Here is a 15506-nt window from a genome sequence, read left to right on the forward strand (position 1 = left end):
CCTAATATCTGTTGCTCGACTTTTTGAGCAAGATTATTTTTTAAAGTTTATAAAGAATGGAATTCGTATTTCTTTTTCAAATTCTTTTGCCACTGATGCATGTATGAAGAATGCTCTTTTCTACTTTTATCCCACACAACCTTCTCTTTTAGACACTGGAATAGATAATGCTCAAGTTAGGGAGCCAAAGAGGATCAAACTTTATGATTCCTCTGATCTAATAAAGTCAACATATCTCTGGCACTTAAGACTTGGTCATATCAGTCTAGACAGGATTAAGAGACTTGTGAGGGATGGTCCACTCCAAGCCTCTGCAATAGGTTCACTACCTACTTGTGAATCTTGTATAGAAGGAAAAATGACTAAGCGACCTTTCTCTGCTAAGGGTCGAAGTGCCACTAAGTTGCTGGAACTTGTACATTCTGATGTAGGTAGTCCGCTCACTACACAGGCACAGGGAGGATACGAATACTTTGTTACCTTCCCCGATGATTACTCAAGATACGGTTTTGTCTATTTGCTCAAACACAAATCCGAGACCTTTAACAAATTTAAGGTCTTTAGGGTTTTACTCGAAAAAGCAAACTTGCAAACAGATCAAAATCCTTCGATCCGATCGAGGTGGTGAGTATATGTCTGGAGAGTTTGATGACTTTCTTAAAGAAGAAGGTATCGCTTCTCAGCTTATAGCACCTGGCACACCTCAACAAAACGGAGTGTCAGAGAGAAGAAACCGAACTCTAATGGAGATGGTTAGATCAATGATGAGTTACTCATCATTCCCTCTTTCCTTTTGGGGATACGCCCTCGAAACAACTGCTTACATTTTGAACCAAGTTCCATCTAAAACGGTTCCTGGTACTCCTTATGAACGATGGACTAGTCATAAAGTAAATCTTGGCTATATCCGAATTTGGGGTTGCCCTGCACATGTGCTAAGGCAAAAGACTAGCAAGTTGGCTAGTAGGTCAGAATTGTGCATGTTTGTGAGAATCCAAGGAAACTAAGGTTTCACATTCTATAGTCCCGAGGACGACAAGATTTTCGATAGCACGAATGCTCATTTCCTTGAGGAGGACTTTATGAAAGATGTAAAACCTAGAAGCAAAATTGTGCTTGAAGAAAAGTTGGGTAAGGATGCTTCTACCTCATCTGTAAGAAGTGTTCTTACCCCAACTGAAACACAACCTAACTCATCAGAACCTCTTCAAGTAGTACTTCGACGTAGTGGGAGAGCTACTCAAAAGCCTGACAGATACATGTCTTACGGAGATACTCTCGTAGCCGTCTCTAACATGGATGACCCTGTTTCCTATAGCCAAGGGATGGCTTCTTCTGAATTGAACCTTTGGCTTGACGCCATGAAAGTTGAAATGCACTCGATATATGCCAATAAAGTCTGGAAACTTGTAGACCTTCCTGAAGGGATTAAACCTGTAGGGTGTAAGTGGATATACAAGAAGAAAATGGGTCCGGATGGGAACGTCGAGACGTTCAAAGCACGACTTGTTGCTAAGGGTTATACCAAAAAAGAAGGGATTGACTATGAAGAAACATTCTAGCCAGTCGCGATGCTTAAATCCATCCGCATACTTCTATCCATAGCTGCAGCTTTCGATTATGAGATCTAGCAAATGGATGTCAAGACTGCCTTCCTGAATGGCAACCTTGACGAGCGCATTTATATGGCTCAACCAGACGGTTTCGTGGAAGAAGGTCAAGAGACCAAGGTTTGTGAGTTGCTTAAGTCCATTTATGGATTAAAGCAAGCATCTAGGTCATGGAATATTAGATTTGATGAAACTATGAAGAGCTTCGGTTTTGAGCAGTCAATAGATGAGCCATGTATTTACAAGTTAATACACGAAGGAAAAGTTGCGTTTCTGGTACTGTATGTCGATGATATATTACTCATAGGTAATGATGTGGGTAAATTATCCGAGGTTAAGATCTAGCTAGCAAAGCAATTCGATATGAAGGATCTAGGAGAAGCCGCGTACATTCTGGGGATCCAAATCTTTCGAGACCAGAAAAACTGGACTTTGTCGCTCTCTCAAGCATCTTATATTGATAAAGTGATGGATTGCTTCTAGGTGGAAGACTCCAAGAATGGCCAAACACCCTTTAGGCATGGAGTCTTGCTCTCTAAGGACCAGTCTCCCAAGACTGCACAAGAGATTGAGGATATGAGAAAAATCCCTTACGCCTCAACCGTAGCAAGTCTCATGTATGCTATGCTTTGCACTAGGCCAGATATCTTATTCGCAGTTGGCGTAGTTAGCCGTTTTCAATCCAACCCTGGACCCGAGCACTGGATTGCTGTTAAGCATGTTCTCAAGTATCTTCAGAGAACTAGGAACTTGATGCTTACATATTAAGGTACTGACCTGACAATGATGGGATATACCGAATATGTGGCTGTTTGTCCATAATGGTGGAGCTGTTGTGTGGAGGAGTATTAAGCTATCTTGCTTTGTTGACTCCACAATGGAAGCAGAATATGTGGATGTTTGTGAAGCATCCAAAGAGGCTGTATGGCTTAGAAAATTCCTTAAGTATTTGGAAGTCGTTCCAAACGTCGACGAGCCCATGACCCTTTATTGTGATAACAGTGGGACTGTCGCTAACTGAAAGGAACCTCGAAGCCATAAGCGCTCTAAACATATTGAGAGGAAATACCATTTGATTCGAGAGATCGTCCAGCGCGAAGACGTGGAGGTGAAGAAGATCTCAACGGTAGACAACCTAGCAGATCCATTCACCAAGGCCCTAGCGAACAAGGTCTTCGACCAGCATCGAGAGGGATTACGCATGATAGACTACTCACATTTTTTGGGCTGTGTCTAATGGTTGTGTAGTTAAATGTTGGTGTTGCTTTATCTCATTTTTTTTAATTACCTTGTTGTCGTCAGTGATTGGGTCTTCATTGATGATGATAAAAGTTCCTTTAAGCCAAAAAAAGCTTACATTGTAACTCTACTCATTTATTCAATGTACAACGAGTTATAGCTTTCTGTTTTTAACATCATTCTTGAATGTCTCTCGGAGAACATCGATGGTCATGGCTGTCAAAGAACAAGGAAACAAAGGTTCGTACCTTTTTAATTATTTATTCATTACTTCTATTTCTCATCATGCGTATTTTGATTAAACAAGTTTCTGATTGCGAGTCTTTTTCGCTTCAGGTTGTTTTTGTTGGATGCATATTAAAAGCCTGGTATAATTTGATTCCAGTTTTTTGTTTGTTTAATTTTTGTATATACACGGTCCGGTCCGGTCTAAAATCGGTCAAAAAATCCAACCGAATCGGTTTAAACGGTTTAAAAAAAATTAAACCAAACCGGACCAAATAAGAAAAAAAACCGGACTGGACCAAACCAGTTAAAACGGTTCGGTCCGGTTTAAACCGTTTTAAAACGTACTAGACCGTTTAAACATGACCGTTTTGGACCGTTTTAAACCGGACCGTTTCATTTTAACTTATTTTTTATTTATATTTTTCTTAAATAATAAACGGTCCGGTTTTCTTTTAAACCGTTTTAGACTGGACCGTCTTAAACCGGACCATTTTAGACATCTTTTTATTAATTTTTTTATTTAAATACTAACCGGTCCAGTCCGGTCTAAACCACGATTTAAAATTTTTAGACTGGACCGGACCGTTTAGGAGTTTAAACCGGACCGGACCAGTGAAATTTTAAACCGTTTTGAACCGGACCAACGATTTAAAAACCAACGGTCCGGTCTGGTTTACGGTTTTACCGGTTTTTTTGTGCCACCCTAATACGAAGTATCACTTTATGTTCAAATAGAGTTGGACAAAGCTTGAACTTGCCATATTCTTTACTAAACGTTGAACTTGCCATATTGTTTTTGTATATGCGAAGTATATTCCAGGTTCAAATAGAGCTGGACCAAGCTTGAACTTTGCCAAAAACAAAAAACAAAAGGACTATTGGGTTTTGTTTCGAATGCAAGAAGCAGAACAAGCATGGATTGTAATACTTTTTTCATATTCATCGGAACACTTGTAATGTATAGTGTTACTCACATAATCCGAAATGGCCGAGAAGGCTATCCAGAGTCCTGAGAACAGGTTGTATCCAGCACAAAGTTCGAGTAAAATAGGCTCAAGAACTCACAAAAGAGAAGCCGATAGCATGAAGAACAACCACCCAATACACACACGAACCCAGAGCAGTTATGTGATAACCGTCGAAAACGTGGGACTGTTCACCCCACGTACTCGACTCAAGATGTCTATAAATAGAAGAGGAGCTCGAAGGAACAGACACCTCAATTTTTCAAGGACACAAGACATAGTTTCCACCTTTCGACACCCTCAATTACTTTCTTCTGTATACGAGATTAGTCTATAGTTTGGAAAAGTCTTGCCTAAACACTTGGAATCATTGAGACTGTGTTCTCGTTACCTAGTGTATTTCGTGAGCTATTGTTGTACTAATTTTTTAGGTCAACACTTTGGCGCTAGAAGGAGGGGGAAAGACGTTGAAGTTCAATGGCAAGTTCATCAAACTCAACTAACAGTGTTGTTGATCATGGTCAAGAGATCGAACACCACAACCGTGCAACTAACAGTGTTGTTGTTCAATGGAAAGCTCCTCCCCCAGCCCAGTCTGGCTGAGTAGTACAAGGAGATGCAAGAGCGTCTCGTAGACCTAGAATCCAGTAACAGGGACATAAGGGGAAGACTCCAGGCGAGTAAGGTCACCCTACGAAGCGCAGTAGTGATTCCTGATGAAAAGCCCTCGCATCGATCCGGAAAAGAACCCATGGAGCAAGAACAACGAGCTAAGAAGTCTCGAAAGCAGGCTGAGGACCAGTACGAGCGAGAAGAAGACAATATGGATTCAGAAGGGTACCAAGCCAGTCAGGAAAAGATTCCTGATCGGTATCAACCCTCTACAGAGAAGAGCCGTTCGCTGATCATGAAAGATCATGACGAAGGTTCAAAAATTGGAGACAGTGCGAGCACTGACGTATCAAACTTCAAAAGACTGGAGCGCCGAATTGAAGAAGTAGCTTTGGGTCAGAAAGAACTAACCATAAAGATAGGGGAGACCGTGTCTCCATTCACGGCACGAGTGTTAGAACACCCGCTACAAGACCACTTTAGGATGCCAAGCATCCTGGTGTATGATGGGAAAACTAACCCGGGGGATCACCTCGATTCTTTTTCATCATGGATGCTTTTACAGGGAACAATGTTGTCAATGGTGCCCACAAGAAGACTAGTAGTCTCTATTTATGTACATTTGATGTAATATAGTCTCACGAAGACTCTTTCTTGTAACTGCTGAATAATTAATAAAAGTTGAAACATTCATTCATTCTTCCTTGTCTGTTTGAAGCTTTATGATAGTCTATAATCTTTAGTCCTTAAACAAACCTAACAACATATGAAGAGACAAATGTAGATTTGCATGAACAAACTCTTCATGGTTTGCTTAAAACTGCATATTCACAATCTAAGGATCAAAGGACTATTGATCTCAGTACGATTGTTAGGAGAATCTATGATGTCTAGTTATGGGGCATAGAGAGTTGGAGACTCTATAGTTCTTCTAGATATCTTCTGTAGGTACTGAATTGACCAGTGCACTTCTAGAGACAGAATAAGAACAAATCATTTAACCTCTTATGTCTCGAAGTCACTACGTATGAATTTCATCATGCTTACCTCAATCCTGAAATGAGACATGTCATTTCATAGCTTACGTATTCTCATTTGAGAAAGTCAGAGTTCGGATTCACTATGTGATTCTAAACATGATCTATTGGTGAAGTACTAAGTTATGAAGATGTCATGAGTAACTTTGTGAAGATCTCATAGATATGTAATTCATGTACGAGATTTCTTAAATGCAATATATATCACCTCATGCTTTGTTCATTGGAATGTGAATAAATGAACTAGCAAGTGTCCAAATTGAGTCATGACTCTTTTGGATGAATCAATGTGACTTGTTAGCTCCTCATCAATACATTGTTTCTAACTTATTCACAAGCGACAAAGGAGTTGAGGAAATAACAGCTAGAAGGGTAAAATGGTAATTTTTTAAATCCCGTCTAGCTGATGATATTCATGAAGGGTAAACATAGATAATATTCAGTGGATCCATTCATCACAATTAAGTTGAATTCTTGAGTAGAAAATAAATTCATTTGAACCGAGAGATTCTCAGTGTCAACTGTTTAGTGGAGTCAGTTGACATTAAGCTAAACTTGCAAAGGGTTTATGAACTTTTGAGTCCAAGTATGTTAGCTCAAGCTTTGTTCATTTGGATCCATGAGGTCACTGTCACAAGTCATATCGAGTAGGATTAGTTAAACTAGAAGCTAAGTCAAAACAAGAACTAGACAAGTTTTACGAAAAATTGTCTAAATGGTAATTTTGTCTTTTTGAACATAGAGCCAAATGAATGTCAATAAATTTTTTGACATTGTCATATGATGACAAATGAAATGTATCACTCGGCCATGATGAGATTTTTGGGCGTTGAGGATTAATTTCATTTCATGGAATTTTACTTAAAAATTCTTAATGGGTCTTTCTTATGTTGTCATGAACAAGTGAAGAAACATCTAGAAGCTCATTCTTAGTTGTGCTTGATGATCTTGGTCGGCCTCTGCTCGGCCGTGAAGAGGATCTGTGGATGCCCGACATGGGCCTCTCCGATGTAATTCTTCTGCGAACTTCGTGTGTTTCCTCCGACGTCCGGTCCACCCACGATCAGAGATATTTCCCAATACGCTTCTCTCTTCTGCGCCTCGGGCTCCTTCTGATCTGCTCGGAACTTTTTAATGCTCCTCTATGGATTAGAGCCTCTATTGCTTCTTTTAAGTTGAAGCAGTCTGTGTGGTCTTGTGACGATGTCGTGGAGGAAGCAACAATAATTTGTTTTATCTCTTTGAGATATCTTTTTTTATCCGGTTTGGCTTAAGGAAATCTTCTTGATCTTGTAAGGCTGAATATTTCTTCTATTGATGTGTTCAGAGAATGACTCTTATCGTACTTACTCGCAAAAGGCTTTTGTGGCCCTGCTCCCTTTATTCTTCTCGCCGCGACTTTGGGATCTCGACTTTTCTTGCCGCCAGCCTGGCCTCCTCGGCATTGATGTATTTTTGTGCTCTTTTGAGGAAATCGTTGTAGTCCCGAGGACTTACCTTTGGAGCGACCACCAGAATTCTGATTCTTTTCGGATCCACAAGGTTATTCCCAAGAGCTCGAAATCTTCACTGAGATCATCAACTTGCAGCGCTTGCTCCTAGTAGCGGTTGATGTAATTCTTCAGCGTTTCATCATGGGCCTGCCTGACGGCTAGGAGCCTTTCCCTGGGAGTTTTTCCTGAGCTTGAGCCAACGAATTGCTCCATGAACTTCGTCGCAAGCTGCTTCCAGGATCCCACCGAGTTAGGCCTGAGTTTTCGATACCACCTTTTGGCTGATCCTGCCAGGGTGATAGAGAAGGCTCGGCACATCACCTCAGGACTTGCTTGTTAGAATTGAACTAGGGTTTAAGAAAAAATTTAACGCTTTGGTAAGCGGCGGAATTTTAAAAATTTTATTTTGATAAGTAAAACGTTTTTACTAACCTAGACAAAGAGCAAGCCCATGTAAATAAAAACAAATATGAGTATTAAAGATTACTAACCTTTTTAGAAGCTTGAACGTTGAGAAGCTTTTGGAAAGTTGCAACGTTCGTCTCCCCCTTCGCAGCACGTCTCTCTTCTTTCCTCGACAACTCGAGCAACCACGAAAGTTTCTATCACTAAATCACTCGAGAGAAAAGGGAATTAGTGTGTGGGCACTTTTAAACACTACAACTTAAGAACAAGTCTTGAAGTCGAAGAGCTAAAACACTAGGTCAAATGAGGACCTAGGTGCCAAAACCAAAAATGAAATTGAATAGAGAGAGAGAGAGAGGAGTCGGCCAAGCTAGAGAGAGAAGCTCTCAAATCTCTAAAACTTGGATGAATGAAATGAGAAGAATGAGGCTGTATTTATAGGAGAGGTCTCACCTTCAATAAGGTAGTTTCCTCTTCTATAGAATATCACATATTCATGAGCAAATATTGCCGATTACCCTCTTTCATTTGGGCTGCCAACAAGACTTCTAGAAGCCTTGGATTTGTTTCCTCTTTTGCTTCTCTTATGCCTTGGCCGAATTTCCTTATGGCATGCATAGGAAATTTGTTTCCTCTTTTTCTTTTGGAAAATATCTAGATATATTTGTGCACAAAATATTCTCTCTTTCTTGCTTAGGGTTGGGCGCCCAAGGTATCTCTAGAAGGAGCTTCTAGAAGCTTATTCATTTGTTCATGACAACATGAGAAAGGCCCAATTAAGTCAATTTTCGCCGAGTGACATTGAGTCATCAAATGACCTTGTCAAAAAATTTATTGACATTCATTTCATCCTATGTCCAAAAAGACAAAATTACCCTTTTGACAATTTTCATAAAATTCGTCTCATTCTTGTTTTGACTTAGCTTCTACTTTAACTATTCCTACTCGATGTGATTTGTGACAGTGACCTCATGGATCCAAATGATCAAAGCTTGAGCTAAACACTTGGACTCAAAAGTTCACGAACCTTTTCCAAGTTTAGCTTAATGTCAACTGACTCCACTAAAGAGTTGACACTGAAAATCTCTCGGTTCAAATGAATTTATTTTCTACTCAAGAATTCAACCAAATTATGATGAGCGGATCCACTGAATATTATCTATGTTTACCCTTCATGAATTTCATCAGCTAGTCGGGATTTACAAAATTACCATTTTACCCTTCTAGCTGTTATTTCCTCAACTCCTTTGTCGCTTGTGAATAAGTTAGAAACAATGTATTGACGAGGAGCTAACAAGTCACATTATTTCATCCAAAAGAGTCAGGACTCAATTTGGACACTGGCCAGTTCATTTATTCACACTCCAAGGAACAAAGCATGAGGTGATATACATTGCATTTCTGCAATCTTGTACATGAATTCCATATCTATGAAATCTTCACAAAGTTATTCATGACATCTTCATAACTTAGTACTTCACCAATAGGTCCTGTTCGGAATCACATAGTGAGTCCGAACTCTGACTTTCTCAAATGAGAATACGTAAGCTATGAAATGACATGTCACATTTCAGGATTAAGGTAAGCATGATGCAATTCATACGTAGTGACTTCGAGACATAAGAGGTTAAATGGTTTGTTCTTATCTTGTCTCTAGAAGTGCACTGGTCAATTCAGTACCTTCGGAAGATACCTAGAAGAACTATAGAGTCTCTAACTCTCAATGTCCCATAACTAGACATCATAGATTCTCCTAACAATCGTACTGAGGTCAATAGCCCTTTGACCCTTAGATTGCGAATATATCGTTTTAAGCAAACTACGAAGAGTTCGTTCATGCAAATCTACATTTGTCTCTTCGCAAGTTGTTAAGTTTGTTTGTGGACTAAAGACTAAGGTTTTATCATAAAGCTTCAAACAGACAAGGAAGAATGAATGAATGTTTCAACTTTTATTAATTATTCAGCAGTTACAAGAAAGAGTCTTCGTGAGACTATATTACATCAAATGTACATAAATAGAGACTACTAGTCTTCTTGTGGGCACCATTGACAACATTGTTCCCTGTAAAAGCATCCATGATGAAAAAGAATCGAGGTGATCCCCCGGGTTAGTTTTCCCATCATACACCAGGATGCTTGGCATCCTAAAGTGGTCTTGTAGCGGGTGTTCTAACACTCGTGCCGTGAATGGAGACACGGTCTCCCCTATCTTTATGGTTAGTTCTTTCTGACCCAAAGCTACTTCTTCAATTCGGCGCTCCAGTCTTTTGAAGTTTGATACGTCAGTGCTCGCACTGTCTCCAATTTTTGAACCTTCGTCATGATCTTTCATGATCAGCGAACGGCTCTTCTCTGTAGAGGGTTGATACCGATCAGGAATCTTTTCCTGACTGGCTTGGTACCCTTCTGAATCCATATTGTCTTCTTCTCGCTCGTACTGGTCCTCAGCCTGCTTTCGAGACTTCTTAGCTCGTTGTTCTTGCTCCATGGGTTCTTTTCCGGATCGATGCGAGGGCTTTTCATCAGGAATCACTACTGCGCTTCGTAGGGTGACCTTACTCGCCTGGAGTCTTCCCCTTATGTCCCTGTTACTGGATTCTAGGTCTACGAGACGCTCTTGCATCTCCTTGTACTACTCAGCCAGACTGGGCTGGGGGAGGAGCTTTCCATTGAACAACAACACTGTTAGTTGCACGGTTGTGGTGTTCGATCTCTTGACCATGATCAACAACACTGTTAGTTGAGTTTGATGAACTTGCCATTGAACTTCAACGTCTTTCCCCCTCCTTCTAGCGCCAAAGTGTTGACCTAAAAAATTAGTACAACAATAGCTCACGAAATACACTAGGTAACGAGAACACAGTCTCAATGATTCCAAGTGTTTAGGCAAGACTTTTCCAAACTATAGACTAATCTCGTATACAGAAGAAAGTAATTGAGGGTGTCGAAAGGTGGAAACTATGTCTTGTGTCCTTGAAAAATTGAGGTGTCTGTTCCTTCGAGCTCCTCTTCTATTTATAGACATCTTGAGTCGAGTACGTGGGGTGAACAGTCCCACGTTTTCGACGGTTATCACATAACTGCTCTGGGTTCGTGTGTGTATTGGGTGGTTGTTCTTCATGCTATCGGCTTCTCTTTTGTGAGTTCTTGAGCCTATTTTACTCGAACTTTGTGCTGGATACAACCTGTTCTCAGGACTCTGGATAGCCTTCTCGGCCATTTCGGATTATGTGAGTAACACTATACATTACAAGTGTTCCGATGAATATGAAAAAAGTATTACAATCCATGCTTGTTCTGCTTCTTGCATTCGAAACAAAACCCAATAGTCCTTTTGTTTTTTGTTTTTGGCAAAGTTCAAGCTTGGTCCAGCTCTATTTGAACCTGGAATATACTTCGCATATACAAAAACAATATGGCAAGTTCAACGTTTAGTAAAGAATATGGCAAGTTCAAGCTTTGTCCAACTCTATTTGAACATAAAGTGATACTTCGTATTAGGGTGGCACAAAAAAACCGGTAAAACCGTAAACCAGACCGGACCGTTGGTTTTTAAATCGTTGGTCCGGTTCAAAACGGTTTAAAATTTCACTGGTCCGGTCCGGTTTAAACTCCTAAACGGTCCGGTCCAGTCTAAAAATTTTAAATCGTGGTTTAGACCGGACTGGACCGGTTAGTATTTAAATAAAAAAATTAATAAAAAGATGTCTAAAATGGTCCGGTTTAAGACGGTCCAGTCTAAAACGGTTTAAAAGAAAACCGGACCGTTTATTATTTAAGAAAAATATAAATAAAAAATAAGTTAAAATGAAACGGTCCGGTTTAAAACGGTCCAAAACGGTCATGTTTAAACGGTCTAGTACGTTTTAAAACGGTTTAAACCGGACCGAACCGTTTTAACTGGTTTGGTCCAGTCCGGTTTTTTTTCTTATTTGGTCCGGTTTGGTTTAATTTTTTTTAAACCGTTTAAACCGATTCGGTTGGATTTTTTGACCGATTTTAGACCGGACCGGACCGTGTATATACAAAAATTAAACAAACAAAAAACTGGAATCAAATTATACCAGGCTTTTAATATGCATCCAACAAAAACAACCTGAAGCGAAAAAGACTCGCAATCAGAAACTTGTTTAATCAAAATACGCATGATGAGAAATAGAAGTAATGAATAAATAATTAAAAAGGTACGAACCTTTGTTTCCTTGTTCTTTGACAGCCATGACCATCGATGTTCTCCGAGAGACATTCAAGAATGATGTTAAAAACAGAAAGCTATAACTCGTTGTACATTGAATAAATGAGTAGAGTTACAATGTAAGCTTTTTTTGGCTTAAAGGAACTTTTATCATCATCAATGAAGACCCAATCACTGACGACAACAAGGTAATTAAAAAAAATGAGATAAAGCAACACCAACATTTAACTACACAACCATTAGACACAGCCCAAAAAAGAAAAAATTATCTATCTCAACCTTATAATCTATAAATACTACCTATCTATATGATATAAATTACTCACAGGTGTAATACAGTAAATGTAAAATTACAGCAACTACACAGAAACTTTGGAACTTTGATGTTTCTGCTACTTAAGCCCTCCCACGCCTTTGGGCCGAAGATTCGGGCTCCGACTGTGTATCGCCGCCACAGCGATCGAGAAAGACTGAAGAACTGACAGCGATCTCTGATAATGGACGAAATACAGATCGTCCCGGACATTCACCAGCCTCAGCATCGGAGAATCGTGACCCGAGCCCTGCAAGAAAAAAAATATTTACAATAAGCATTGAATTATGAAAGGATTATAAAATGAAATTTATTTTCTTTTTAATAAAGTGGCTCACATGTGTAATGAAATCAAATGTTTTGAATTCTTCTTGCGCCTGTGCTTCCGTTTCGACGTCTTTGTTTGGTTTCGGTTTGAGGACTGTGATTGGACAGCCGAGGTCCCATCCGCCGCAGTCGCATTGCCCGCCCGATCTCCACCGTTCGGTCAAGCTTGATGGGCCCGTGTTTCGGACTCCGGGCCCGCCGTGAAGGCCCGCCGGAATCAAGATGGCCATGCTCGTAGAGCATTCTCCGTCGTTCCGATCACACTCGGTCGGTTGTTTGACTTTGACCCCGGCTTTCTTGAGGAACTTCAGTCCCCAGCCTCCTCCGAGCTCGGGTTCATCCTCCTCCGTCCGATCGCCGTCGATCCGGTCCTTCACCACGATCGCGGCCAGCTCGTGATTCGGAGGATGACAATCGTGCTCATGATCGTCAATTGTGTCTTCGTGTATCGAAGACTTGCTCGGCCTAAACACGTCGGCCATTCTTCTCGGGAAGCCTCTGTGCTTCCCTGTCGGAATCTCGGCGGCGGAATGAGTTTCGCTCACGCCGAACAAGACGAACTCGGTCTCGGCGGTCTTTGAGTCGTCAGCGCCGATCATGAGGGAGGTCGAGACCGTCATTTTTCCGGCGGGGCGGGACCGGCCACCGTCGGACGAGAAGACCTCACGGCGGAACGAGTACTCATAGTCCAAACCCTTCTTCTCGTCCCTCGACAAGCTGGCCGAGAACACGTCTCTCTGATCGTCCGCGGAGAGGACGAAATGCGGGACCCCTGACTTCCACGTGCACTGCAGCATCGCCTGCCCGATTGCAGCCGTCGGAACCGTTCGATCGGAGCTCGTGCTCGATAAAGATGATCGCTTCTCGTGGGCCGTCCGATCGGAGGGGTCGTGCTTCGGGGCTTCCCGGTCGACGACGAGATCGCCCTTTTCGATCCGGGCCGGGGAAGAAGACATGCTCGGATTCCGAGTAGACGAGTCCTTGAAGACGAGCCGGTCCGGGGCTCGGAACAACGGGCTTTTCAGGATGTTTGCCATGCTTTGGCTTCCCATTATCGAGCCAAGAATCCACTGCCCCGTGGGGCCCGGGCCTATGACCACGTCCCCGGCCTCGCTCACCGGGCTCTCGAAAACCACGCTGTCGAAGCTCGAGGGGCTCGTGATTTCAGGCCACGAGCCCGTCGTCTTCTGGGCCATGATCGAGGCCCGGGAGTGAATCAATTCGAGGCAGCGCCGGAGGTACTTCTCGTCCAACCCCACCAAGGGTTTGGGGATTTGAATTGGTTTGAAGACCGAGTCTTTAGTGATATGAGAGCTCAACACCAACGCTTGATCTGGGCTGACCCATCTGATCAGCCTCTTCGATGATTTTGATCCGGTAATGACGTAATTACCCTCGCCTGAGAACTCCTCTGTCTCCTCTCTGAGACTGTCTAATGACTCCTCGTTTCCTTGGCTCTCGCTCTGGGCGTTTGCAAGTTTGTTGGCCATGGTTTTGTTTTTGAATCACCCAACTGTGATCAGCAACATTATACCAAAACCTGAAAATAATATATAGATATGACTATAAATTGTAAACGCAAAGCCAGTTGAAGAGTGCATTGCAAAGTAAGAAGAACCAGAGTAATAGCCTTGAAGAAAAAGCATTGATATCAATGGAAGCCAAGTTTAGGATTTAATAAATATATAAATAAAATAAAACTACAATAAAGTACATAGGCCAACTCATTTATGCTCCAAGATTACTAATTCATTTTGGATCACATTCGAATCTTGATTGATAAGAATACAAAACTCCTCTATAAAAGAAAGCAATGATGAGACAAATCAAAAACACTATGCATTTCCAACTAAGATGATTCTGAATCGTTATCTGAAAAAGTAGGATTATTAAAACGTATGTGCAAAACATTCAAAACTTTATTTATTAGTGTCCCAGGAAAAAAATAAAAAAAAATAAAAAAAAAGAGGGATGTTTTTCGTTTCAATGCATAGTTTAATCGAAAATTATTTCTCAGAATAAATAAAACTACTCGGTCAAGATGATTTAAACAAAACAGAAATAAAAAGCCCAGATGATGAAAACCCAACACTCTTGTATCGAAAATCAAACCCCAGAAAAAAGAATTAAAGTTTCAAAAATATTACCCAACACAAAAAGTGCATTTCAAAGCATAAATTACTTTTAAATACTAAGCCAAAAACAACAAACAAACAAACACTGCTCAATACGAACAAAAAAAAAGGAAGAAGAAGAAGAAGAAGAAGAAGAAGAAGCGGAGGAGTTAACGTAAACTGTTCTTTCAGACTTTTCTAATTACCTGAAGAAAGTGGATCGAAGAAGAGCAAATACTCACAAACACCAACGAGCAAAAGCTTGAGTCTTGAAGAGAAGAGAAGGGACTAAGTTTAGTTCCCCATAAACCCAGCAATAATATTATAACTTACTTTTTTTTTATTATCTTTTGATTTCTCCAAGTCCTTAAAACTTCGAGCTCAATGGTTTCTCTTACTTTTTTTCTCAAACTCCAAAACCAAAAAGGTCTTTAAGGTCAACAGCCCAGAGCCGATTGAGAAGAAGAGTAAGAAATAAAGAAAAAGGCGAAAATAAAAGGTATATATGCGTCAGAATATGAGGGAAAGAGAGAATCAGAATACCAACTATACTTCTCTCTTGGCACATGGACAAAGGAACAAAGAGAGAAAGAAAGAAATAAAAAAGGAGAAAAGGCTGTGAAAAACGCCACCACTAATGCATTAAATAGTTAATAATACTTTAAAACAATTTTATTAATATTTTTTTGTGAAAGAAATAGATTTGAAGTTGTGTTTTATAACGGTTTTTGACAAGTATTGAATAATTTCACAGAGAATGACTGGAAGAGGAGAAAAAGTGGTACATTTCATTAACTGACCATATACATATACGTGTATTATAGTTATAGATTCTTCGTAAGCCACGTTCGTTTGATTTTTACGCGTAATAACCATATGATTGTATTTGTAGGTGTACTTTGTGTTGTGTTATTTTTTCTGTGGACAAAAAAAGCAAAATGGATTTATTTATGTATTTCGTGTTAT

The 15506-nt window shown here is 40.5% G+C and overlaps 1 protein-coding gene across 1 annotated transcript; it reads right to left on the reverse strand.

The window, feature by feature from the left end:
* Positions 1-11849: 11849 nt before the first annotated feature.
* On the reverse strand, positions 11850-15266 carry LOC149393570 (cadherin EGF LAG seven-pass G-type receptor, putative (DUF3527)). The gene is made up of 3 exons (XM_089617351.1): positions 14747-15266; positions 12438-13966; positions 11850-12349 (listed from the first exon to the last, which is right to left on the reverse strand). Exons 2-3 carry the CDS (start codon positions 13914-13916, stop codon positions 12179-12181), a joined length of 1650 nt encoding a protein of 549 aa, XP_089473477.1. The 5' UTR covers positions 13917-13966; positions 14747-15266; the 3' UTR covers positions 11850-12178.
* Positions 15267-15506: the final 240 nt, after the last annotated feature.

Source organism: Urtica dioica, chromosome 6 (assembly GCF_054948205.1).
Source record: "Urtica dioica subsp. dioica isolate 48M chromosome 6, U.dioica_male_clone48M_v1_H2, whole genome shotgun sequence".
Taxonomy (NCBI): Eukaryota; Viridiplantae; Streptophyta; class Magnoliopsida; order Rosales; family Urticaceae; genus Urtica; species Urtica dioica.